Raw genomic sequence first — 27,195 nt, forward strand, 5'->3', positions numbered from 1 at the left:
ACATGCAACACTGGAAAAAAATTAGTGTGTGTATTTTAGGTATCCATAAGAATATTTTCTCGTAATGTTATATAACAGCGTTTGAGGGAACTGTGTACTTCTCATGCACATTGTCTCAACAAAATGCCATGCGATTTACTTCCCACCACCTAAGGAAAATACATTTGTTTCTCTTCACCATCCATCGTCCTCCCATCTTTTGTTGCAGCCACAACCAAAGACCCTAATAAGCTTAGTCGTATCTTTGGCCACAAGTACGAGCGAAGTGCAACCTCGATCCACCAGCCGATCCAGTGTGGCTGGATCCGATGATCCAGAGGTCGTCGTATACAAGAACGTTGCACATTTGTTGTTCCTCATTCTGCTCCATCACCACCACAAATCTCTCGTCAGTGTTATCACCAACTCAGTTTCTCACCACTAAGTTTTGTGGTAAGTCCGTTGAATTGTGTCTGCATTGCCTGTAATACGGCAGTATTTGTGAAATGAGATGCTTCAGGGAGTTATATCCCAAAACCCTAAGTAATCCACAGGTCACTCCAGCGGGGAACCCTCCCCCCATCGCCACGTTCCAGTACTACACTTTCACAATAAGTTTTCAGTAGATGTCATTTGAACAGTGTCATGGTAGAGCATGGCACTGTGCATGGCTTGGTACTATGCATGGTTTGTAATTTAAGTTCAAGAAATAGAGAGGAATGAACTACCACTGATCAGTGTTGCTACGACATGTTTGTTTACATTCCCGATGCAGACAGCGTTGTGGTTCGACCTGCTGTTGTATTTGCATAAATGGCACCCCAAGACAGGTAGTAGTGACAGCGTCATGCATAGGAAAGATAAGCGTAATTACAGATATCTTAGGTTCCCTCGTTTTCCCAAAGATAAAAGAAGTTAAAAGCAATACTTAACTGTGTCTAAGGATATGATATGATCAGAGGGGTCAGAACACGCACCCCTCTTAGAGATGGTATGTGTCAATGGATGCTTCCAAGAAGGAATAGTTTTGGTTTTTAGACAATAGACGAGTAAGCACAGTTGCAAGTTCAGAGGCACACTCTTTCACTACACGAACATTTCAAAAAGAGATTATAGATTACGAGGAGGGGCATAGGATTAGCAATAGAAGTATACAGGAGAAAGAGGAACCAAAGCGAGTTGCTTTGTCTACATGAGAAACAGCGATAGCACCATCAAAATGGAAAAGTGAAGGAAAAGTAGAGCAACAAACGTTGTAAAAGACTTCCTTTACTACAGACCAGAAAGACAAATCAGTGGAGGACTTAGAGAGGTTATCACAATTCCTTTGAATAAAGGAACGCTTTGCCTGACGGATAACGTGCTTGCATTGATTACAGGCACTGATGAAAGCTGAATGGGAGTCAGGAAGGAAAGTTTTTGCAAGCCCAAAATGCCTGATCCCTTGCCTGAATGCCTTCAGAACTAACGGTCGAACCATGGATTGGAAGAAGGGGTTGTCTTGAAGGGAAAGGGGATAAATGCTTCCATTCCTACAAGAATAATCTCTGCTCTGCGCTTGGTGGAAACAGAAGCATCACCACTTAAGAAACAGTTATTTATCCAAGGAAGTTCAGAAAAGAAGTTATGTAAGTTCTGGTCAGCTTTGTTGAGGTTCCAGTACATACACTTAGAAGAGGCTGCCAGAGGAGGTGCCATTAAAGTATATACACTTATAAGTGTCATCAGATGAACCATTTTTTTAGTTACTGTGGGATGCACTAGAGGTGAAAAACAGAACCAGAATATTAGGCGTTTTCACTACAGTCAGGAATATAGGTTGGGTGGGAGAATATTTGGTCATAATCTTTGACAGTGGAGAGCATGAGGGCTTCAACCTTTCCACCATCCATATGGGAAGAATTCAGTCATTCCCTACGGTGAACGTTGAAATCCCCAAAGCAGAGAATCTTGGATTGCAGGTGAAAAGATGCCATGCAGTCTCATGGCAGCAGTTTAGATAGTTGAAGAAAGATATAGAATTTGTAAAATTACAAGAGCAATAGGTGAAACGAAAAAGTGTGGCAGTTGGAAGACAGACCTTGAGCCACATAACATCAAACTTTGGGGACTCAAGATCCTTGAGGCATGCAACCATAGTTATGAGGGGAAATTTTTGTTAGGTGTGAAAAAGGAGCTACTTAGAACATCATTAGACAACTGTGTCTCAATAGATTATCAAGATATTAGGAAAGTTACTCAACAGATTTTTTTCAACAGGGGAGAGGTTACTAGAGAGACCATGAATGTTGGTATAGTGAATAGAAAAAGACGGTTCTAACATGGAGAGGTAATGGTAGGGGCCTTCACTTCCAGTCAGAGCACTCCCTGCCATTAGTAAAAGAAGCAAGCACAAACCCAGAGATTCTTAGCACCCTATGATGCCAGGGATTAGGGGCCAGAGATTTGTTGAAATTTATTATGATTTTGCTTAAAAATGTTTGAGTGGACAGGAGTTGGCAAGAGTATTTATGCGAAAAAATTAAGTGAGGTTTGAATAGGTGTATAGTACCTGTAAGGAGAAGACAGCAGGACAAGCCTGGTTGTCCTGTTTTGATAAGACAGAAAGTAAGACCAGTAATCTTAACATGGAGTGTGTGAGATGGTTCTGGTCACCACTTTAACACTCCTCAGTCAAGGCAGCAGTACCACTATGGGCGGCAGCTGTTAAGGACCTACTATTAGGTTATACACTTAGTATCCAGAAACTGTAGTGTCAGGGTGTTGTGAAGTGATTGTGAGGTCATCTGCATATGGAAGGACCTTCATGTTAAGGTTTGCCTTAGGTTATGCAAGGTTATGTGGAAAGAGATTGAAGAGGTTTAGAAAAAGAACTTCTCGGGAACTTCATTGTTTTAGAGAAGCCTTTGTAAGTTGGCCAACCACTATTTGTTATTGTAGCAGAGGGTGGCTCAAGTATTTTTTGTGTGAGATATGTGTGTATGTGTTTATACATCTACATATATGATTTGATAATTTTTTAATATAAATAACTGATATATTTTGAAATAATTCCAGCTGGAATGCCTTCCCAAAAAATTGATCATCAGCAAGAAAACATTGAAGGAAATAGAGAACCAGATTATGGAGATTGAGATACCTGCTGCAGAACATAACTTCCAGATGCAATACTTGTGAAACATCAGAGAACTTAGTCAAAAGTATATTAAGGTGCGTAAGTCCACATGTTTTAGATTACTGTTTAAATCCCAAATTAAAAGGTTTCACCATAAAAAAAAAGGAATGATATGATGACAATGAAATACTTATGTAAAAGCTACAAAGGTCCAGGGGCATACAGATTTCTCCATTCATTATTTGATTTACTATCAACACTACATGTTTGGCAAAGGAAAATAGATTTGAATGATGGTTGGAATTATCATACACTCCATATGATGAAAAATGGAGATAAGCAAATGATACATTAGGAGAGGCTCATTTGATGCTATGCATCTCTCGTCTTTTTATCGTAATCGAGCATCTGTTTCCTAAAAGGAACTGGAGACTTTGGGGAATTATTTAGTATTAAAGTAGCGAGATTGCCGTTTTTGTATTTATGGTGAAAGGGCTTGTAGATAAGCAGATTTAGGTTTTAGGTAATTTTTACCACTATTGATTGATTTATTTATTATTTTGCTTTGTTGCTGTCTCCCACATTTGCGAGGTAGCGCAAGGAAACAGACAAAAGAAATGGCCCAACCAACCCCCATACACATGTATATACATACACATCCACACACGCAAATATACATACCTATACATCTCAGTGTACACATATATATACACACATAGACATATACATATATACACATGTACATAATTCATACTGTCTGCCTTTATTCATTCCTATCGCCACCTCGCCACACATGGAATAACATCCCCCTCCCCCCTCATGTGTGCGAGGTAGCGCTAGGAAAAGACAACAAAGGCCCCATTTGTTCACACTCAGTCTCTAGCTGTCATGTAATAATGCCCGAAACCACAGCTCCCTTTCCACATCCAGGCCCCACAGAACTTTCCATGGTTTACCCCAGACGCTTCACATGCCCTGATTCAATCCATTGACAGCACGTCGACCCCGGTATACCACATCGATCCAATTCACTCTATTCCTTGCCCGCCTTTCACCCTCCTGCATGTTCAGGCCCCGATCACTCAGAATCTTTTTCACTCCATCTTTCCAGCTCCAATTTGGTCTCCCACTTCTCGTTCCCTCCACCTCCGACACATATATCCTCTTGGTCAATCTTTCCTCACTCATTCTCTCCATTTGCCCAAACAAATTTCAAAACACCCTCTTCTGCTCTCTCAACCACGCTCTTTTTATTTCCACACATCTCTCTTACCCTTACATTACTTACTCGATCAAACCACCTCACACCACATATTGTCCTCAAACATCTCATTTCCAGCACATCCACCCTCCTCTGCACAACTCTATCCATAGCCCACGCCTCGCAACCATACAACATTGTTGGAACCACTATTCCTTCAAACATAGCCATTTTTGCTTCCCGAGATAATGTTCTCGACTTCCACACATTCTTCAAGGCTCCCAGGATTTTCGCCCCCTCCCCCACCCTATGATTCACTTCCGCTTCCATGGTTCCATCCGCTGCCAGATCCACTCCCAGATATCTAAAACGCTTTACTTCCTCCAGTTTTTCTCCATTCAAACTTACCTCCCAATTGACTTGACCATCAACCCTACTGTACCTAATAACCTTGCTCTTATTCACATTTACTCTCAACTTTCTTCTTTCACACACTTTACCAAACTCAGTCACCAGCTTCTGCAGTTTCTCACATGAATCAGCCACCAGCGCTGTATCATCAGCGAACAACAACTGACTCACTTCCCAAGCTCTCTCATCCACAACAGACTGCATACTTGCCCCTCTTTCCAAAACTCTTGCATTCACCTTCTTAACAACCCCATCCATAAACAAATTAAACAACCATGGAGACATCACACACCCCTCCTGTAAACCTACTTTCACTGAGAACCAATCACTTTCCTCTCTTCCTACACGTACACATGCCTTACATCCTTGATAAAAACTTTTCACTGCTTCTAACAACTTGCCTCCCACACCATATGTTCTTAATACCTTCCACAGAGCACCTCTATCAACTCTATCATATGCCCTCTCCAGATCCATAAATGCTACATACAAATCCATTTGCTTTTCTAAGTATTTCTCACATACATTCTTCAAAGCAAACACCTGATCCACACATCCTCTACCACTTCTGAAACCACACTGCTCTTCCCCAATCTGATGCTCTGTATATCCCTTCACCCTCTCAATCAATACCCTCCCATATAATTTACCAGGAATACTTAACAAACTTATACCTCTATAATTTGAGCACTCACTCTTATCCCCTTTGCCTTTGTACAATGGCCTATGCAAGCATTCCGCCAATCCTCAGGCACCTCACCATGAATCATACATACATTAAATAACCTTATCAACCAGTCAACAATACAGTCACCCCCTTTTTTAATAAATTCCACCGCAATACCATCCAAACCCGCTGCCTTGCGGTTTTATCTTCCACAATGCTTTTACTACCTCTTCTCTGTTTACCAGATCATTTTCCCTAACCCTCTCAGTTTGCACACCACCTCGACCAAAACACCCTATATCTGCCACTCTATCATCAAAAATATTCAACAAACCTTCAAAATACTCACTCCATCTCCTTCTCGCATCACCACTACTTGTTATCACCTCCCCATTAGCCCCGCTTCACTGAAGTTCCCATTTGCTCCCTTGTCTTATGCACTTCATTTACCTCCTTCCAAAACATCTTTTTATTCTCCCTAGAATTTAACGATACTCTCTCACCCCATCTCTCATTTGCCCTCTTTTTCACCTCTTGCACCTTTCTCTTGACCTCCTGCCTCTTTCTTTTATACATCTCCCAGTCATTTGCTTTATTTCCTTGCAAAAATCGTCCAAATGCCTCTCTCTTACCTTTCACTAATAATCTTACTTCTTCATCCCACCACTCACTACCCTTTCTAGTCTGCCCACCTCCCACGCTTCTCATGCCACAAGCATCTTTTGCGCAAGCCATCACTGCTTCCCGAAACACATCCCATTCCTCCCTCACTCCCCTTACCTCCATTGTTCTCACCTTTTTCCATTCTGTACTCAGTCTCTCCTGGTATTTCCTCACACAAGTCTCCTTCCCAAGCTCACTTACTCTCACCACTCTCTTCACCCCAACATTCTCTCTTCTTTTCTGAAAACCTCTACAAATCACCTTTGCCTCCACTTGATAATGATCAGACATCCCTTCAGTTGCTCCTCTCAGCACATTAACATCCAAAAGTCTCTCTTTTGCGTGCCTATAAATTAACACGTAATCCAATAACGCTCTCTGGCCATCTCTCCTACTTACATACGTATACTTATGTATATCTCGGTTTTTAAACCAGGTATTCCCAATCACTAGTCCTTTTTCAGCACATAAATCTACAAGCTCTTCACCATTTCCATTTACAACACTGAACACACCATGTATACCAATTATTCCCTCAACTGCCACATTACTCACCTTTGCATTCAAATCACCCATCACTATAACCTGGTCTCGTGCATCAAAACCACTAACACACTCATTAAGCTTCTCCCAAGACACTTGCCTCTCATGATCTTTCTTCTCATGCCCAGGTGCATATGCACCAATAATCACCCATCTCTCTCCATCAACTTTCAGTTGACCCATATCAATCTAGAGTTTACATTCTTACACTCTATCACATACCTCCACTACTCCTGTTTCAGGAGTAGTGCTAATCCTTCCCTTGCTCTTGTTCTCTCACTAACCCCTGACTTTACTCCCAAGACATTCCCAAACCACTCTTCCCCTTTACCCTTGAGCTTCATTTCACTCAGAGCCAAAACATCCAGGTTCTTTTCCTCAAACATACTATCAATCTCTCCTTTTTTCTCATCTTGGTTACATCCACACACATTTAGGCACCCCAATCTGAGCCTTCGAGGAGGATGAGCACTCCCCGCGTGACTCCTTCTTCTGTTTCCCCATTTAGAAAGTTAACATACAAGGAGGGGAGGGTTTCTAGCCCCCCCCGCTCCTGTCCCCTTTAGTCGCCTTATTCGACACATGGGGAATGCGTGGGAAGTATTCTTTCTCCCCTATTCCTATATATATATATATATATATATGTATGTATGTATATATATATATATTTATTCATTCATTTATTTATTTATTTTGCTTTATTGCTGTCTCCCGCATTAGCGAGGTAGTGCAAGGAAACAGACAAAAGAATGGCCCAACCCGCCCACATACACATGTATATACATACATGTCCACAAACGCAAATATACATACCTATACATCTCAGTGTACACATCTATATACACACACAGACATATACATATATACACATGTACATAATTCATACTGTCTGCTTTTATCTATTCCCATCGCCACCTCGCCACACATGGAATAACATCCCCCTTCCCCTTCATGTGTGCGAGGTAGCACTAGGAAAAGACAACAAAGGCCCCATTCGTTCACGCTTAGTCTCTAGCTGTCATGTAATAATGCACCGAAACCACAGCTCCCTTTCCACATCCAGGCTCCACAGAACTTTCCATGGTTTACCCCAGACGCTTCACATGCCATGGTTCAATCCATTGACAGCAAGTTGACCCCGCTATACCACATCGATCCAATTCACTCTATTCCTTGCCCGCCTTTCACCCTCCTGCATGTTCAGGACCCGATCACTCAAAATCTTTTTCACTCCATCTTTCCACCTCCAATTTGGTCTCCCACTTCTCGTTCCCTCCACCTCCGACACATATATACTCTTTGTCAATCTTTCCTCACTCATTCTCTCCATGTGACCAAACCATTTCAAAACACCCTCTTCTGCTCTCTCAACCACACTTTTTTTATTTCCACACATCTCTCTTACCCTTACATTACTTACTCGATCAAACCACCTCACACCATATATTGTCCTCAAACATCTCATTTCCAGCACATCCACCCTCCTGCGCACAACTCTATCCATAGCCCACGCCTTGCAACCATATAACATTGTTGGAACCACTATTCCTTCAAACATAGCCATTTTTGCTTTCCGAGATAATGTTCTCGACTTCCACACATTCTTCAACGCTCCCAGAACTTTCGCCCCTTCCCCACCCTATGATTCACTTCCGCTTCCATGGTTCCATCCGCAGCCAAATCCACTCCCAGATATCTAAAACACTTCACTTCCTCCAGTTTTTCTCCATTCAAACTTACCTCCCAATGGACTTGACCCTCAACCCTACTGTTCCTAATAACGTTGCTCTTATTCACATTTACTCTCAACTTTCTTCTTTCACACACTTTCCCAAACTCCATCACCAGCTTCTGCAGTTTCTCACATGAATCAGCCACCAGCGCTGTATCATCAGCGAACAACAACTGACTCACTTCCCAAGCTCTCTCATCCACAACAGACTGCATACTTGCCCCTCTTTCCAAAACTCTTGCATTCACCTTCTTAACAACCCCATCCATAAACAAATTAAACAACCATGGAGACATCACACACCCCTGCCGCAAACCTACATTCACTGAGAACCAATCACTTTCCTCTCTTCCTACACGTACACATGCCTTACATCCTTGATAAAAACTTTTCACTGCTTCTAACAACTTGCCTCCCTCACCATATATTCTTAGTACCTTCCACAAAGCATCTCTATCAACTCTATCATATGCCTTCTCCATATCCATAAATGATACATACAAATCCATTTGCTTTTTTAAGTATTTCTCACATACATTCTTCAAAGCAAACACCTGAGCCATACATCCTCTACCACTTCTGAAACCACACTGCTCTTCCCCAATCTGATGCTCTGTACATGCCTTCATCATTTCAATCAATACCCTCCCATATGATTTACCAGGAATACTCAATAAACTTATACCTCTGTAATTTGAACACTCACTCTTATCCCCTTTGCCTTTGTACAATGGCACTATGCAAGCATTCCGCCAATCCTCAGGCACCTCACTATGAATCATACATACATTAAATATCCTTACCAACCAGTCAACAATACAGTCACCCCCTTTTTTAATAAATTCCACGGCAATACCATCCAAACCTGCTGCCTTGCCGGCTTTTATCTTCCGCAAAGCTTTTACTACCTCTTCTCTGTTTACTAAATCATTTTCCCTAACCCTCTGTTTCCTTGTGCTACCTCGCTAACAAGGGGGACAGCGACAAAGCAAAGTAAATAGATTAATATACATTTATATATATGTATATAGGCAGAGGTAGTAAAAGCTTTGCGGAAGATGAAAGCCGGCAAGGCAGCATGTTTGGATGGTATTGCAGTGGAATTTATTAAAAAAGGGAGTGATTGTATTGTTGACTGGTTGGTAAGGTTATTTAATGTTTGTGTGATTCATGGTGAGGTGCCTGAGGATTCGCGGAATGCTTGCATAGTGCCATTGTACAAAGGCAAAGGGGACAAAGGTGAGTGCTCAAATTACAGAGGTATAAGTTTGTTGAGTATTCCTGGGAAATTATATGGGAGGTTATTGATTGAGAGGGTGAAGGCATGTACAGAGCATCAGATTGGGGAAGAGCAGCGTGGTTTCAGAAGTGGTAGAGGATGTGTGGATCAGGTGTTTGCTTTGAAGAATGTATGTGAGAAATACTTAGAAAAGCAAATGGATTTGTATGTAGCATTTATGGATCTGGAGAGGGCATATGATAGAGTTGATAGAGGTGCTCTGTGGAAGGTATTAAGAACATATGGTGTGGGAGGCAAGTTGTTAGAAGCAGTGAAAAGTTTTTATCAAGGATGTAAGGCATGTGTACGTGTAGGAAGAGAGGAAAGTGATTGGTTCTCAGTGAAAGTAGGTTTACAGGAGGGGTGTGTGATGTCTCCATGGTTGTTTAATTTGTTTATGGATGGGGTTGTTAAGAAGGTGAATGCAAGAGTTTTGGAAAGAGGGGCAAGTATGCAGTCTGTTGTGGATGAGAGAGCTTGGGAAGTGAGTCAGTTGTTGTTCGCTGATGATACAGCGCTGGTGGCTGATTCATGTGAGAAACTGCAGAAGCTGGTGACTGAGTTTGGTAAAGTGTGTGAAAGAAGAAAGTTGAGAGTATATGTGAATAAGAGCAAGGTTATTAGGTACAGTAGGGTTGAGGGTCAAGTCAATTAGGAGGTAAGTTTGAATGGAGAAAAACTGGAGGAAGTGAAAGTGGAAGTGAATCATAGGGTGGGGGAGGGGGCGAAAATTCTGGTAGCCTTGAAGAATGTGTGGAAGTCGAAAGCATTATGTTGGAAAGCAAAAATGGGTATGTTTGAAGGAATAGTGGTTCCAGCAATGTTATATGGTTGTGAGGCGTGGGCTATGGATAGAGTACAGAATGGAAAAAGGTGAGAACAACGGAAGTAAGGGGAGTGGGGGAGGAATGGGATGTATTTAGGGAATCAGTGATGGATTGCGCAAAAGATGCTTGTGGTATGAGAAGAGTGGGAGGTGGGTTGATTAGAAAGGGTAGTGAGTGGTGGGATGAAGAAGTAAGAGTATTAGTGAAAGAGAAGAGAGAGGCATTTGGACAATTTTTGCAGGGAAAAAATGAAATTGAGTGGGAGACGTATAAAAGAAAGAGACAGGAGGTCAAGAGAAAGGTGCAAGAGGTGAAAAAAAGGGCAAATGAGAGTTTGGGTGAGAGAGTATCATTAAATTTTAGGGAGAATAAAAAGATGTTCTGGAAGGAGGTAAATAAAGTGCGTAAGACAAGGGAGCAAATGGGAACTTCAGTGAAGGGCGCAAATGGGGAGGTGATAACAAGTAGTGGTGATGTGAGAAGGAGATGGAGTGAGTATTTTGAAGGTTTGTTGAATGTGTTTGATGATAGAGTGGCAGATATAGGGTGTTTTGGTCGAGGTGGTGTGCAAAGTGCGAGGGTTAGGGAAAATGAGTTGGTAAACAGAGAAGATGTAGTAAAAGCTTTGCGGAAGATGAAAGCCGGCAAGGCAGCAGGTTTGGATGGTATTGCAGTGGAATTTATTAAAAAAGGGGGTGACTGTATTGTTGACTGGTTGGTAAGGTTATTTAATGTATGTATGACTCATGGTGAGGTGCCTGAGGATTGGCGGAATGCGTGCATAGTGCCATTGTACAAAGGCAAAGGGGATAAGAGTGAGTGCTCAAATTACAGAGGTATAAGTTTGTTGAGTATTCCTGGCAAATTATATGGGAGGGTATTGATTGAGAGGGTGAAGGCATGTACAGAGCATCAGATTGGGGAAGAGCAGTGTGGTTTCAGAAGTGGTAGAGGATGTGTGGATCAGGTGTTTGCTTTGAAGAATGTATGTGAGAAATACTTAGAAAAGCAAATGGATTTGTATGTAGCATTTATGGATCTGGAGAAGGCATATGATAGAGTTGATAGAGATGCTCTGTGGAAGGTATTAAGAATATATGGTGTGGGAGGCAAGTTGTTAGAAGCAGTGAAAAGTTTTTATCGAGGATGTAAGGCATGTGTACGTGTAGGAAGAGAGGAAAGTGATTGGTTCTCAGTGAATGTAGGTTTGCGGCAGGGGTGTGTGATGTCTCCATGGTTGTTTAATTTGTTTATGGATGGGGTTGTTAGGGAGGTGAATGCAAGAGTTTTGGAAAGAGGGGCAAGTATGAAGTCTGTTGGGGATGAGAGAGCTTGGGAAGTGAGTCAGTTGTTGTTCGCTGATGATACAGCGCTGGTGGCTGATTCATGTGAGAAACTGCAGAAGCTGGTGATTGAGTTTGGTAAAGTGTGTGAAAGAAGAAAGTTAAGAGTAAATGTGAATAAGAGCAAGGTTATTAGGTACAGTGGGGTTGAGGGTCAATTCAATTGGGAGGTGAGTTTGAATGGAGAAAAACTGAAGGAAGTGAAGTGTTTTAGATATCTGGGAGTGGATCTGGCAGCGGATGGAACCATGGAAGCGGAAGTGGATCATAGGGTGGGGGAGGGGGCGAAAATTCTGGGAGCCTTGAAGAATGTGTGGAAATCGAGAACATTATCTCGGAAAGCAAAAATGGGTATGTTTGAAGGAATAGTGGTTCCAACAATGTTGTATGGTTGCGAGGCGTGGACTATGGATAGAGTTGTGCGCAGGAGGATGGATGTGCTGGAAATGAGATGTTTGAGGACAATGTGTGGTGTGAGGTGGTTTGATTGAGTAAGTAACGTAAGGGTAAGAGAGATGTGTGGAAATAAAAAGAGCGTGGTTGAGAGAGCAGAAGAGGGTGTTTTGAAATGGTTTGGGCACATGGAGAGAATGAGTGACGAAAGATTGACCAAGAGGATATATGTGTCGGAGGTGGAGGGAACTAGGAGAAGAGGGAGACCAAATTGGAGGTGGAAAGATGGAGTGAAAAAGATTTTGTGTGATCGGGGCCTGAACATGCAGGAGGGTGAAAGGAGGGCAAAGAATAGAGTGAATTGGAGCGATGTGGTATACCGGGGTTGACGTGCTGTCAGTGGATTGAATCAAGGCATGTGTATGGGGGTGGGTTGGGCCATTTCTTTCGTCTGTTTCCTTGCGCTACCTCGCAAACGCGGGAGACCGACAAAGCAAAAAAAAAAAAAAAAAAACAGACGAGAGAAATGGCCCAACCCACCCCCATACACATGTATATACACAAGTCCACACACGCAAATATACATACCTACACAGCTTTCCATGGTTCACCCCAGACGCTTCACATGCCCTGATTCAATCCACTGACAGCACGTCAACCCCGGTATACCACATCGATCCAATTCACTCTATTCCTTGCCCTCCTTTCACCCTCCTGCATGTTCAGGCCCCGATCACACAAAATCTTCTTCACTCCATCTTTCCACCTCCAATTTGGTCTCCCACTTCTCCTCGTTCCCTCCACCTCCGACACATATATCCTCTTGGTCAATCTTTCCTCACTCATTCTCTCCATGTGCCCAAACCATTTCAAAACACCCTCTTCTGCTCTCTCAACCACGCTCTTTTTATTTCCACACATCTCTCTTACCCTTACGTTACTTACTCGATCAAACCACCTCACACCACACATTGTCCTCAAACATCTCATGTCCAGCACATCATCCTCCTGCGCACAAATCTATCCATAGCCCACGCCTCGCAACCATACAACATTGTTGGAACCACTATACCCATTTTTGCTTTCCGAGATAATGTTCTCGACTTCCATACATTCTTCAAGGCTCCCAGGATTTTCGCCCCCTCCCCCACCCTATCATCTACTTCCGCTTCCATGGTTCCATCCGCTGCCAGATCCACTCCCAGATATCTAAAACACTTTACTTCCTCCAGTTTTTCTCCATTCAAACTTACCTCCCAATTGACTTGACCCTCAACCCTACTGTACCTAATTACCTTGCTCTTATTCACATTTACTCTTAACTTTCTTCTTTCACACACTTTACCAAACTCAGTCACCAGCTTTTGCAGTTTCTTACATGAATCAGCCACCAGCGCTGTATCATCAGCGAACAACAAGTGACTCACTTCCCAAGCTCTCTCATCCCCAACAGACTTCATATTTGCCCCTCTTTCCAAAACTCTTGCATTTACCTCCCTAACAACCCCATCCATAAACAAATTAAACAACCATGGAGACATCACACACCCCTGCCGCAAACCTACATTCACTGAGAACCAATCACTTTCCTCTCTTCCTACACGTACACATGCCTTACATCCTCGATAAAAACTTTTCACTGCTTCTAAGAACTTGCCTCCCACACCATATATTCTTAATACTTTCCACAGAGCATCTCTATCAACTCTATCATATGTCTTCTCCAGATCCATAAATGCTACATACAAATCCATTTGCTTTTCTAAGTATTTCTCACATATGTTTCCTTGTGCTACCTCGTAACAGGGGGACCAGCGACAAAGCAAAGTAAATAGATTAATATACATTTATATATATGTATATTAGGCAGAGGTAGTAAAAGCTTTGCGGAGATGAAAGCGGCAAGGCAGCATGTTTTGGATGGTATTGCTGTGAACTTTATTAAAAAAGGGAGAGTGATTGTATTGTTGACTGGTTGGTAAGGTTTATTTTAATGTTTGTGTGATTCATTGGTGAGGTGCCTGAGGATTCGCGGAATGCTTGCATAGTGCCATTGTACCAAAGGCAAAGGGGACAAAGGGGAGTGCTCAATTTAAAGAGGTAATAAGTTTGTTGAGTATTCTGCGGAAATTATATGGGAGGTTATTGATTGAGAGGGTGAAGGCATGTTACAGAGCATCGATTGGGGATAAGGCAGCGTGGTTTGAAGTGGTAGAGGATGTGATGGTCAGGTGTTTGCTTTGATGAATGTATGTTAATGAGAATACTTAGAAAAGCAAATGGATTTGTTTGTCGCATTTATGGATCTGGAATGAGGGCATATGATAGAGTTGATAAGAGGTGCTCTGGGAAGGTATTAAGAACTTATGGTGTGGGAGGCAAGGTTGTTAGAAGCAGTTGAAAAAGTTTTTTTATAAGGTGTAAGGCATGTGTACGAGTAGAAGAGAGGAAAGTGATTGGTTCTTCAGTGAAAGTAGGTTTCAGGAGGGGTGCTGTGATGTCTCATGGTTGTTTAATTTGTTTATGTGATGGGGTTGTAGTAGGTGAAATGCAATGGTTTTGGAAAGAGGGGCAAAGTATGCTGTCTGTTGTGGGATGAGAGAGCTTGGGAAGTGAGTCAGTTGTTGTTCGCTGATGATACAGCGCTGGTGGTGATTCCATGTGAGAAGAAACTGCAAGAAGCTGGTGACTGCGTTTGGTAAAGTGTGTGAAAGAAAGAAAGTTGAGAGTAAATGTGAATAAGTAGCAAGGTTATTAGGTACAGTAGGGTTGAGGGTCAAGTCATTTAGGAGGTAAGTTTTGTTGAATGGAGAAAAACTGGAGGAAGGTGATAAGTGGAAGTGAATCATAGGGTGGGGGAGGGGGCCGAAAAATTCTGGTGCCTTGAAGAATGTGTGGAAGTCGAAAGCATTATGTTGGAAAGCAAAAATGGGTATGTTTGGAAGGAATAGTGGTTCAGCAATGTTATATGGTGTGAGCGTGGGGCTTATGGATTAGGAGTACAGATGGAAAAAAAAAAAAAAAAAAAAATCAAGGGGGGTTGAGAACAACGGAAGTAAGGGGAGTGGGGGAGAATGGGATGTATTTAGGGAATCAGTGATGGATTGCGCAAAGATGCTTGTGGTATGAGAAGAGTGGGAGGTTGGTTGATTATAAAGGGTAGTGTAGTTGGTGGGAGAGAAGTAAGAGTATTAGTGAAGAGAAGAGAGAGGCCATTTGGGACAATTTTTGCAGGAAAAAAAAATGATATTGAGTGGGAGACGTATAAAAGAAAGGAGACAGTGAGGTCAAGGGAAGGTGCAAGAGGTGAAAAAAAGGGCCAATTGAGAGTTTGGGTGAGAGAGTATCATTAAATTTTAGGAGAATAAAGATGTTCTGGAAAGGAGGTAAATAAAGTGCGTTAAGGACAATGGGAGGCAAATGGGAACTTCAGTGAAGGGCGCAATAATGGGGAGGTGATAACAAGTAGTGGTGATTCTTTGTGAGAAGGTGAATGGAGTGAGTATTTTGGAAGGTTTGTTGAATGTGTTTGATGATAGAGTGGCAGATATGGGTGTTTTGTCGAACGGTGGTGTGCAAAGTGCGGGGTTAGGGAAAATGTCAGTTGGTAAACAGAGAAGATGTAGTAAAAGCTTTGCGGAAGATGAAAGCCGGCAAGTTGGTCAAGGCAAGCAGGTTTGGGATGGTATGCAGTTGGAATTTATTAAAAAAGGGGGTGACTGTATTGTTGGACTGGTTGGGAAGGTTATTTAATGTATTTGTATGAATCATGGTGAGGTGCCTGAGGATTGGTGGAATGGTGCATAGTTCATTGTACAAAGGCAAAGGGGAATAAGAGTGAGTGCTCAAATTACTGAGGTATAAGTTTGTTGAGTATTCCTGGCAAATTATATGGGAGGGTATTGATTGAGAGGGTGAAGGCATGTTACAGAGCATCAGGATTGGGGACGAGCAGTGTGGTTTCAGAAGTGGTAGAGGATGTGGTGGATCAGGTGTTTGCTTTGAAGAATGTATGTGAGAAATACTTAGAAAAGCAAATGGATTTGTATGTAGATTTATGGATCTGGAGAAGAAGGCATATGTAGAGTGATAGAGATGCTCTGTGGTAGATATTAAGAATATATGATGTGGGAGCAAGTTGTAGAGCAGTGAAAAGTTTTTATCGAGGATGTAAGGCATGTAAGTGTACGTGTAGGAAGAGGAAAAGTGAATGGTTTGCTCAGTGAATGTAGGTTTGCGGCAGGGGTGTGTGATGTCTCCATGGTTGTTTAATGTGTTTATGGATGGGGTTGTTAGGAGTAAATGCAAGGGATTATTTTGAATAGCAGGTGGCAAGTATGAACGTCATGTTGGGGATGAGAGAGCTTGGGAAGTGAGTCAGTTGTTGTTCGCTGATGATACAGCGCTGGTGGCTGATTCATGTGAGAAACTGCAGAAGCTGGTGACTGAGTTTGGTAAAGTGTGTGGAAGAAGAAAGTTAAGAGTAAATGTGAATAAGAGCAAGGTTATTAGGTACAGTAGGGTTGAGGGTCAAGTCAATTGGGAGGTGAGTTTGAATGGAGAAAAACTGGAGGAAGTGAAGTGTTTTAGATATCTGGGAGTGGATCTGGCAGCGGATGGAACCATGGAAGCGGAAGTGGATCATAGGGTGGGGGAGGGGGCGAAAATTCTGGGGGCCTTGAAGAATGTGTGGAAGTCGAGAACATTATCTCGGAAAGCAAAAATGGGTATGTTTGAAGGAATAGTGGTTCCAACAATGTTGTATGGTTGCGAGGCGTGGGCTATGGATAGAGTAGTGCGCAGGAGGATGGATGTGCTGGAAATGAGATGTTTGAGGACAATGTGTGGTGTGAGGTGGTTTGATCGAGTGAGTAACGTAAGGGTAAGAGAGATGTGTGGAAATAAAAAGAGCGTGGTTGAGAGAGCAGAAGAGGGTGTTTTGAAGTGGTTTGGGCACATGGAGAGAATGAGTGAGGAAAGATTGACCAAGAGGATATATGTGTCGGAGGTGAAGGGAACGAGGAGAAGAGGGAGACCAAATTGGAGGTGGAAAGATGGAGTGTAAAAGATTTTGTGTGATCGGGGCCTGAACATGCAGGAGGGTGAAAGGAGGGCAAGGAATAGAGTGAATTGGAGCGATGTGGTATACCGGGGTTGACGTGCTGTCAGTGGATTGAATCAAGGCATGTGAAGCGTCTGGGGTAAACCATGGAAGGCTGTGTAGGTATGTATATTTGCGTGTGTGGACGTATGTACATGTGTATGGGGGGGGGGTTGGACCATTTCTTTCGTCTGTTTCCTTGCGCTACCTCGCAAACGCGGGAGACAGCGACAAAGTATGAAAAAAAAAAAAAAAAAATATATATATATATATATATATATATATTTTTTTTTTTTTTTACTATACTATTACTATATTACTATATTATTACTATATTATTACTATATTTAATCGCCATCTCCCATGTTAGCGCAAGGAAACAGACGAAAGAATGGCCCAACCCACCCATATACACATTTATATGCATAAACGCCCACACACGCTCATATACATACTTGTATATGCATGTGTATGTGGGTGAGTTGGGACATTCTTTCGTCTGTTCCCTTGTGCTACTTCACTAACGCGGGAGACAGCAACTAAGTATAATAAATAAATATATATTATTATTATTATTGTTATTATTATTATTATTATTATTATTATTATTATTATTATTTATTTATTTATTTGTTTATTTATTTTGCTTTATCGCTGTCTCCTGCGTTAGTGAGGTAGCGCAAGGAAACAGACAAAAGAATGGCCCACCCCACCCACATACACATGTATATACATACACATCCACACACGCAAATATACATATCTATACATCTCAACGTATACATATACACACAGACATATACTTATATACACATTTACATAATTCATACTGTCTGCCTTTATTCATTCCCATCGCCACCCTGCCACATATGAAATAACAACCCCCCCCCCCCCCCCCCCCCCCCCCCCCCCCCGCATGTGCATGGGGTAGCGCTACGAAAAGACAACAAAGGCCACATTCGTTCACACTCAGTCTCTAGCTGTCATGTATAATGCACTAAAACCTCAGCTCCCTTTCCACATCCAGGCCCCACAGAAGTTTCCATGGTTTACTCCAGATGCTTCACACGCCCTGGTTCAGTCCATTGACAGCACATAGACCCCGGTATACCACATCTTTCCAATTCACTCTATTCCTTGCACGCCTTTCACCCTCCTGCATGTTCAGGCCCCAATCACTCAAAATCTTTTTCACTCCATCTTTCCACCTCCAATTTGGTATCCCGCTTCTCCTCGTTCCCTCCACCTCTGACACATATATCCTCTTGGTCAATCTTTCCTCACTCATTCTCTCCATGTGACCAAACCATTTCAAAACACCCTCTTCTGCTCTCTCAACCACATTCTTTTTATTACCACACATCTCTTTCACCCTATTATTACTTACTTGATCAAACCACCTCACACCACATATTGTCCTCAAACATCTCATTTCCAGCACATCCACCCTCCTCCGCACAACTCTATCTATAGCCCATGCCTTGCAACCATATAACATTGTTGGAACCACTATTCCTTCAAACATACCCATTTTTGCTTTATGAGATAATGTTCTTGACTTCCACACATTCTTCAACCCTTCCAGACCTTTTGCCCCCTCCCCCACCCTATGATTCACTTCTGCTTCCATGGTTCCATCCACTGCCAAATCCACTCCCAGATATCTAAAACACTTCACTTCCTCCAGTTTTTCTCCATTCAAACTTACCTCCCAGTTGACTTGTCCCTCAACCCTGCTGTACCTAATAATCTTGCTCTTATTCACATTTACTATCAGCTTTCTTCTTTCACACACTTTACCAAACTCAGTCACCAGCTTCTGCAGTTTCTCACCCGAATCAGCCACCAGCGCTGTATCATCAGCGAACAACAACTGACTCACTTCCCAAGCTCTCTCGTCCACAACAGACTGCATACTTGCCCTTCTTTCCAAAACTCTTGCATTCACCTCACTAACAACCCCATCCATAAACAAATTAAACAACCATGGAGACATCGCACACCCCTGCCGCAAACCTACATTCACTGAGAACCAATCACTTTCCTCTCTTCCTACACGTACACAAGCCTTACATCCTCAATAAAAACTTTTCACTGCTTCTATCAACTTGCCCCCACACCATATATTCTTAGCACCTTCCACAGAGCATCTCTATCAACTCTTATCATATGCTTTCTCCAGATCCATAAATGCTATACAAATCCATTTGCTTTTCTAGGTATTTCTCACATACATTCTTCAAAGCAAACACCTGATCCACATATCCTCTACCACTTCTGAAACCACACTGCTCTTCCCCAGTCTGATGCTCTGTACATGCCTTCACCCTCTCAATCAATACCCTCCCATATAATTTCCAAGGAATACTCCATAAACTTATACCTCTGTAATTTGAGCGCTCACTTTTATCCCCTTTGCCTTTGCCTTTATTATTATTATTATCATTATTATTATCATTGTTCTTATTATCATTACTATTATTATACTTAATAGCTGTCTCCTGCATTAGTGCAAGGAAACATGAAAGAATGTCCCAACCCACCCATATACTCATGGATATGCATAAACGCCCACACACGCACATTTACTTACCTATACATTTCAATGTATACATACATATACATACACAGATATATACATATATACTATATTTTAATTATACTGAATTGCTATGTTAGCGAGGTAGCGCAAGGAAGCAGATGAAAGAGTGGCCCAACCCACCCACATACACAAGCATTTACATAAATGCCCACACATGCGCATATACAGGTATATACATTTCAACGTATGCATACATATACATACACAGACATATACATTTCAACATATACATACATATACATAGACAGACATATACATGTAAATATTCATACTTGCTGCCTTCATCCAATCCTGTAGCCACCCTGCCACACATGAAATAGGAAAAGACAAAAAAGGCCACATTCATTCACACTCTGTCTCCAGCTGTCATGTGTAATGTACCGAAACCACAGCTCCCTTTCCTCATCTAGGCCCCACAACACTTTCCATGGTTTACCTCAGACGCTTCACATGCCCTTCAATCCATTTACAGCACGTCCACCCCGGTATACCACATTGTTCCAGTTCACTCTGTTCCTTGCACGCCTTTCACCCTCCTATATGTTCTGGCCCTGATTGCTCAAGATCTTTTTCATTCCATCCTTCTACCTCTAATTTGCTCTCCCACTTCTCATTTTCTTTACCCCTGACACATATATCCTCTTGGTCAATCTTTCCTCAATCATTTTCTTTATGTGAGCAAACCATTTCATTGAAATACACCCTCTTTTGCTCTCTCAACCACACTCTTTTTATTACCACACATCTCTCTTACCCTTTCATTATTTACTTGATTAAACCACCTAACACCACATATTGTCCGCAAACATTTCATTTCCAACATATCCACCCTCCTCCTTACAACCCTATCTATAGCCCATGCCTTGCAACCATATAACATTGTTGGAACCACTATTCCTTCAAACATACCCATTTTTGCCCTCCAAGATAATATTCTCGCCTTCCACACATTCTTCAACGTTCCCAGAACCTTCACCCCTTCCCCCACTCTGTGACTCACTTCCGCTTCCATAGTTCCAGCCGCTGCTAAATCTACTCCCAGATATCTAAAACACTTCACTTCCTCCAATTTTTCTCCATTCAAACTTACCTCCCATTTAACTTATCCCTCAACCCTACTGAACCTAATAACCTTACTCTTATTCACATTTACTCTCGGCTTTCTTCTTTCACACACTCTGCCAAACTCAGTCACGAACTTATGCAGTTTCTCACCCGAATCAGCCACCAGCACTGTATCATCAGCGAACAACAACTGATTCACTTCCCAAACTCTCTCATCCACAACAGACTGCATACTTGCCCCTCTCCAAAACTCTTGCATTACCTCTCTAACCACCCAATCCATAAACAAATTAAACAACCATGGAGACATCATGCTCCCCTGCCACAAACTGACATTCACTGGGAACCAATCACTCTCCTCTCTTCCTACTCGTATGCATCTCTTACATCCTTGGTAAAAACTTTTCAGTGCTTCTAGCAACTCACTTCCCATACCATATACTCTTAATACCTTCCACAAAGCATCTCTATAATCCCTATCATACACCTTCTCCAGATCCATAAATGGTACATACAAATCCATCTGTTTTTCTAAGTATTTCTCACATACATTCTTCATCTGTTAAATGGTGCTACCTTGCTGATGCGGGAAACGGCGATCAAGTTTAATAAAAAATGTTATTATTATTATTGATTGCCATTTCCTGCATTAGCACCTGGAAACACACATATACATATGTATACAATACATTTCCCCGTGGTAAGAAAGGAACACATAGACACATTTACATATTCATAATTGCTAGCTTTCATCTATTCCTGTTGCTGCCTTGCCACAGGAAACAGCACTGCCACCCCTTTCGACAGTGAGGTAGCTCTAGGAAACATACGAAGAAAGGCCACATCCATTCTCTAGCCATCATGTGTAATGTACTGAAATCACATCTCCCTGTACACATCCAGCCCTCACAGACCTTTCCATGGTTTACCCCAGAGGTGTGCTTCAGAGGATAGTAATCATGAGAAAATATTTCTTCTATGGTAGAACTTCCCAGCTTAGCATAGGCAAAGGTATCTAATTAGTTCAAATTGAATGCATTTATAGTAACACATAATTTAGAGGAGCTTAAAAATTCCTTTTATTCAAAAAGTTTATTTTATTAAATAATTCTAGCTATTATACATAAAATTATATAATTTATACGGATTTCATATTACCCATATATACATAGGCACAACAGACTGTACAGATGACTAAGCATACCAGGTTGAAAGGTTTGAAAATGTGATGGAGTTCTAACAGCATGTGGCCACACAGTGTCAGAGGGCACTACGGACCCACAGGGCCGTGGACACTGGGGGGGAGGGGGCAGATAACATGACGTGGCATTAAATACTTTCTGAAGAAAATCCTACAGATGCTGCTAGACTCCATATGTTCACAAATTTTCCACTGGCACAAAAAGGGTGTGCTGTATCCCTGACGTAGCCGTCCAGAGCAATATTGTAGGAGTACACAGTGGGAGGTCTAGTCATCCCACAGACAATTGTGGCTTTCTCGCCCACAGGGAATAAGAGCCACAAATATAACACCAATCTTGGTCTCACCAAGATGGTCATTAAAAAGACTTTCAGTCCAAGAACTGTCATAGATAAAAATTGAACATGAACACAAATCAATGACAAATCACCAACAGCATTTTGCAGCTGTAGATATCCTAAGACTTCATATTAGTTAAATTTTAATCATCCAATACATAAAATCAATAGCCATCTCACCACAATTATAAAAACTGTAAAACAATTTCAGCTCTGTATATCTTATGTAATAATTACTAAGCACTTATAATCGAAGTTATGTATAAACATAATAGTATAACAAAATAAAGACAATCTGAATCAATAAGTAACACAACCTGAAAGTCTACAAAAGTATGAAAGTACTAATCTTTGTAGTTGCATTTTTTCTTGCTTTGCGTTCATGTTTTATCACCAAAGAATGAAAAAGGTTTCACTTAGTAAGAAACCTATCACTGTGCAATGAAGGTCATAAATACGTAGAACAGTAATTACATTTTTTATGATTTGAGAAATTCAAGTGCCAGATGATGAAATACACAAAACACACACAAGGCTTTAGTTGGTAATCAGTATATTTATGAAGTAACAGTAGGGCCATGGCTTTTCATGTGTCACACCATTCACACTGAGGTTTTCTCTATTCAGTACCAATCCAACCTGCTAGTTGATTACTAACATTAAAAATAAAGCATAGCATCTCAGTGGGTAGCTTCAAAATTTTACAAGAAATTTTATTGAAAAACTAAAGGACTTCATGCAATGAAATGAAGAGAAGTTGGTTGGATTGATAAAGATTAACAGTGCCTCAGTTAAGTCTGCTTTCCCATTTATATGTAAAAATAAACCGTTGTAACGCATTTGAGAACAGCTCAAAATGCATGGTTGGATCACACGTATTGTATATATTGTGACTAGGATATCATGGTCTTGGTTTTTACTTTTCCTCTGACACTGAGAAACGAGAAGTACTTACTTGATGACACTGAAAAAATATATAATTTTTACATCAAGGAAAATTCAAGTAACTCAGGTATCTAAATACACAGACAGATATATTCATCATTTCTAGTGTTGTAATTGCACTATCTAATATTCTTGTGCCATGACTGCACATCCTCCATTACCACAAGCACTTGGGAATGCTCATACATATACAGAAGGCCATATCAAAGTTCTTCAGTTTCTTAGCCATGATTAAGAGGAGCTGAGAAATTGTGGCACTTTAAATTATTTTTTAATTTTGTGAACTGCTTAGAAAAACCTCAATTGGAGAATTATTAATACTTAATTGGTTACTTTTAGTTACTGCCTTTAGCCAAGTATAACTAAAAAAAATTCACGCGATTGCTGGATGCAGTTGCAGCTAGTAGGGTGCAGACTCATATGTGTGTTGGTGGTAATGGCTGACAGGACACCCTATAATGTTAAGCCTTTTACATGTTTGCAGATGATGGAAGAAGAGAGATGGGACTGACATGCATATGAAGTTTAACTTGAAAAATCACAGTCATATACAAGATTGGCAACTGAAAAAATAAAATTTACTAACCAGTTTATGGTATACCAGAAAGCCTGCTGGAATCCTACTGGCCAATCCTGAATCCATCATTGATGCTTTATTGTGCTCTTTTCTTTTGTAACAAGGGCTTTTGCATTAAAGATATGAGGAATCTAGTTTGAGCAAGAGAAGATAAAGAAATAGCAACATATTCTTAAATTTTTAATGATAAAAATAAATGTATCTCAGATTTTGTGGGGGGATTATTCACATATAATGAAGTACATTATAAAGAGTATCAGTCTAGTCTGTACAGATGTTCCACATTTGTGAATGTTGCAATTTACACCTTGACCTGAGGTCTGAACCAATGTTAGTAAAACAAAATATATTTGCATATATAAAAATAATTGTATAATTAATAAGAGGTACTGCTTAAATACTCATCTATCTTATTATACACGGGTAAATAACTTGCACATTTACATGTAGATACAGTACTTCATTAAGATACACCCATATGTGGAAGATACAATACCATATCTCACATTTGTGGAAAAATTAATATCTACATTAAAGGGAACCAACTACATTCCAGATGTAAAAGGGGAAAAAAATGTATATAATAAATGATTTACAATCTTGTGAACAGTATTCACCTACAATCTATGCCTCAGGTCTGGTACAGGGAACATCTGCAAAACTATAGTTCTTCACTCCCCCTTCTCCACCTTTAGATGACTCCTTTCTTCTACAGGTGAGTGACTTGGTACATCATCACTTGGTAAAGCCTGAACTACGCAACACATACACTATGAGCACAAATCTGAAGCAGTGGCTTGAATATCTGACAATTTACAGGTAGAGCCTTTTTACCATTTTGATAATATATGACTAATCTTGGGAGGAATAATGGCCCTTGAATGGTTAGTTAGTGTCAAGCCCTGATTCAAGAGTTTGGCCAATGACCTGACATGAAGCGCTGATGGAGTACAACATGATGCATACTATGTTCTCAATACTCTGCTGTTATCACATGGGAAAATACTACATTTCTACCTATTTCAAAAGTTATTAAAAACCATACATAAAATTTTTCCAACATCTATGACAGTGTCAAAATAAGCCATCTAAAAAGAGCAAAACCTGAAATGTTACACTGCAAAATAAAACACTACTCATGAGCCCTGCATGAAATTGGCATAAAAAGAATTTACAAATAGATCTGTGAAGACAAAAAGTTAAATTTCAGCTACAGAAATGGCAAATTAAAGTTTAGAAAACTCATACACCTTTGTTATGACTGACCATGTCACAGGACATGATACCTGACAGGATCCCCTGCCCTTTTGCTGTTGTATAAACACTCAGGCTTTGTACCATACAACAGCTCATGTGTCACAAAAGTGACCACAACCCCCACTAAAAATGTGAAGCAATAAATTATCTTTGGCTTCTTGGATAGCTTAACTGCTTTGGGAATCAAGAGCAGGGAACTCTATCAGGCACCTGGATGATGAAAGAGCTTGTAATGCCTTACACTCTCAAAATCATGACATAAGCACCATTTATGTGCCTGTTATCAATGCCTCTATCTGATATGTACCACACAAAAGCCTCAGTCCTCACAAAACAAATAACCTCCCAAACTTGTGCTCACTTATTTGTGATAAAGATAAGTCACTTTCTTAGGGTCCACATTTAAAAGGAACAATTTGGCACTGTTCACTGTTGTGACCTGCATCTCCACCACTACTACAAGAAAATATTGATCACACTATGCAAGGATGGGTCAGCTGAGGCTGGGCGAACGGCACAGTCTTGGGGAGCTCAGACAAACCCACGCGAACATCCCTGAACCTGCAGGGCGCGCAATGGACACGTGGCAAAACGCACACTTGGCTCACATGGAGCTGCACAAACAAAAACACCCAAGTGTCTGCACAACATACTTTTCACTAAATCAGGATTCTGGCTTTGGTGCATGCCAGATGATCAATATATCCACCTGGTTATTAAAGAAATCTCAAGAACATGAGGTACGAAGGTAAGAGTTGAAGATGAGGCCACTAGCATGGAGGGGGACATGGGTAAACACTGATCCCACCTCCTGTAGGGTTGGTCACTTGAGGTGCAACCACCTCATCACTTTGCGCTTGAGTTTAGTGCAGTAAGAGGCTACCAACGGTCACATTGTAGGGTCCTCACCCTGAGCATCATCTGGTGGCGCTCGTTTTCCATTGCCTTCATCATCAAGCGTTAACTGAATCTGAATTCTATCAGCAGCAGCACAGAGTTCTTCTTCTGGCACATCTTGAGAATTATCACCCTGATACTCCTCTTCCTTAAGGTCATTAGATGATGAAGATGGAGAGATTGGGATCATGCGCTGATACCAATCCCGATTCTCCTCTAGAGTGTCGAGGATATCTTGTGCATCTGGATGAACCAGGTCTGCCCAAGTTTCCCACAGTGGGTGGACAATGTAATCAATAAAGCCAACCTGTTAAGAAAAAAAAAAAAATGAATATTGGGAACCATAATAACCAAAGGAACACTTCACTTTTAACAAGGCAAATGTCATTAAAAATTAAAGGCAGTTTCTGTAAAATAATGGAAAAAATGAAATAATATGGTGTGGGAGGCAAGTTGTTAAAAGCAGCGAAAAGTTTTTATCGAGGATGTAAGGCATGTGTACGTGTAGGAAGAGAGGAAAGTGATTGGTTCTCAGTGAATGTAGGTTTGCGGCAGGGGTGTGTGATGTCTCCATGGTTGTTTAATTTGTTTATGGATGGGGTTGTTAGGGAGGTGAATGCAAGAGTTTTGGAAAGAGGGGCAAGTATGCAGTCTGTTGGGGATGAGAGAGCTTGGGAAGTGAGTCAGTTGTTGTTCGTTGATGACTGGTGACAGAGTTTGGTAAAGTGTGTGAAAGAAGAAAGTTAAGAGTAAATGTGAATAAGAGCAAGGTCATTAGGTACAGTAGGGTTGAGGGTCAAGTCAATTGGGAGGTAAGTTTGAATGGAGAAAAACTGGAGGAAGTAAAGTGTTTTAGATATCTGGGAGTGGATCTGGCAGCGGATGGAACCATGGAAGCGGAAGTAGATCATAGGGTGGGGGAGGGGGTGAAAATCCTGGGAGCCTTGAAGAATGTTTGGAAGTCGAGAACATTATCTCGGAAAGCAAAAATGGGTATGTTTGAAGGAATAGTGGTTCCAACAATGTTGTATGGCTGCGAGGCATGGGCTGTGGATAGAG

General features: G+C 41.3%; 1 protein-coding gene and 1 long non-coding RNA gene across 7 annotated transcripts in view; one reads left to right on the plus strand and one right to left on the minus strand.

Moving 5' to 3' along the window:
• The first annotated feature begins 235 nt into the window (after positions 1-235).
• LOC139749062 (uncharacterized) lies at positions 236-24,585 on the plus strand. The gene is made up of 3 exons (XR_011712880.1): positions 236-432; positions 3,037-3,189; positions 23,890-24,585. It is a non-coding gene; the product is annotated as an uncharacterized lncRNA (long non-coding RNA).
• dnc (phosphodiesterase dunce) overlaps positions 21,999-27,195 on the minus strand; it is a 1,419,595-nt gene continuing 1,414,398 nt past the window's right edge. For all 6 annotated transcript variants that reach the window (XM_071662490.1, XM_071662489.1, XM_071662491.1 and 3 more), the window contains one exon: positions 21,999-26,443. In XM_071662490.1, the coding sequence (XP_071518591.1) occupies positions 26,129-26,443 (315 nt within the window). In that variant the 3' untranslated portion in view covers positions 21,999-26,128. The remainder of the gene's footprint in view (positions 26,444-27,195) is intronic.

Source organism: Panulirus ornatus, chromosome 6, assembly GCF_036320965.1.
Source record: "Panulirus ornatus isolate Po-2019 chromosome 6, ASM3632096v1, whole genome shotgun sequence".
NCBI classification, from domain to species: Eukaryota; Metazoa; Arthropoda; class Malacostraca; order Decapoda; family Palinuridae; genus Panulirus; species Panulirus ornatus.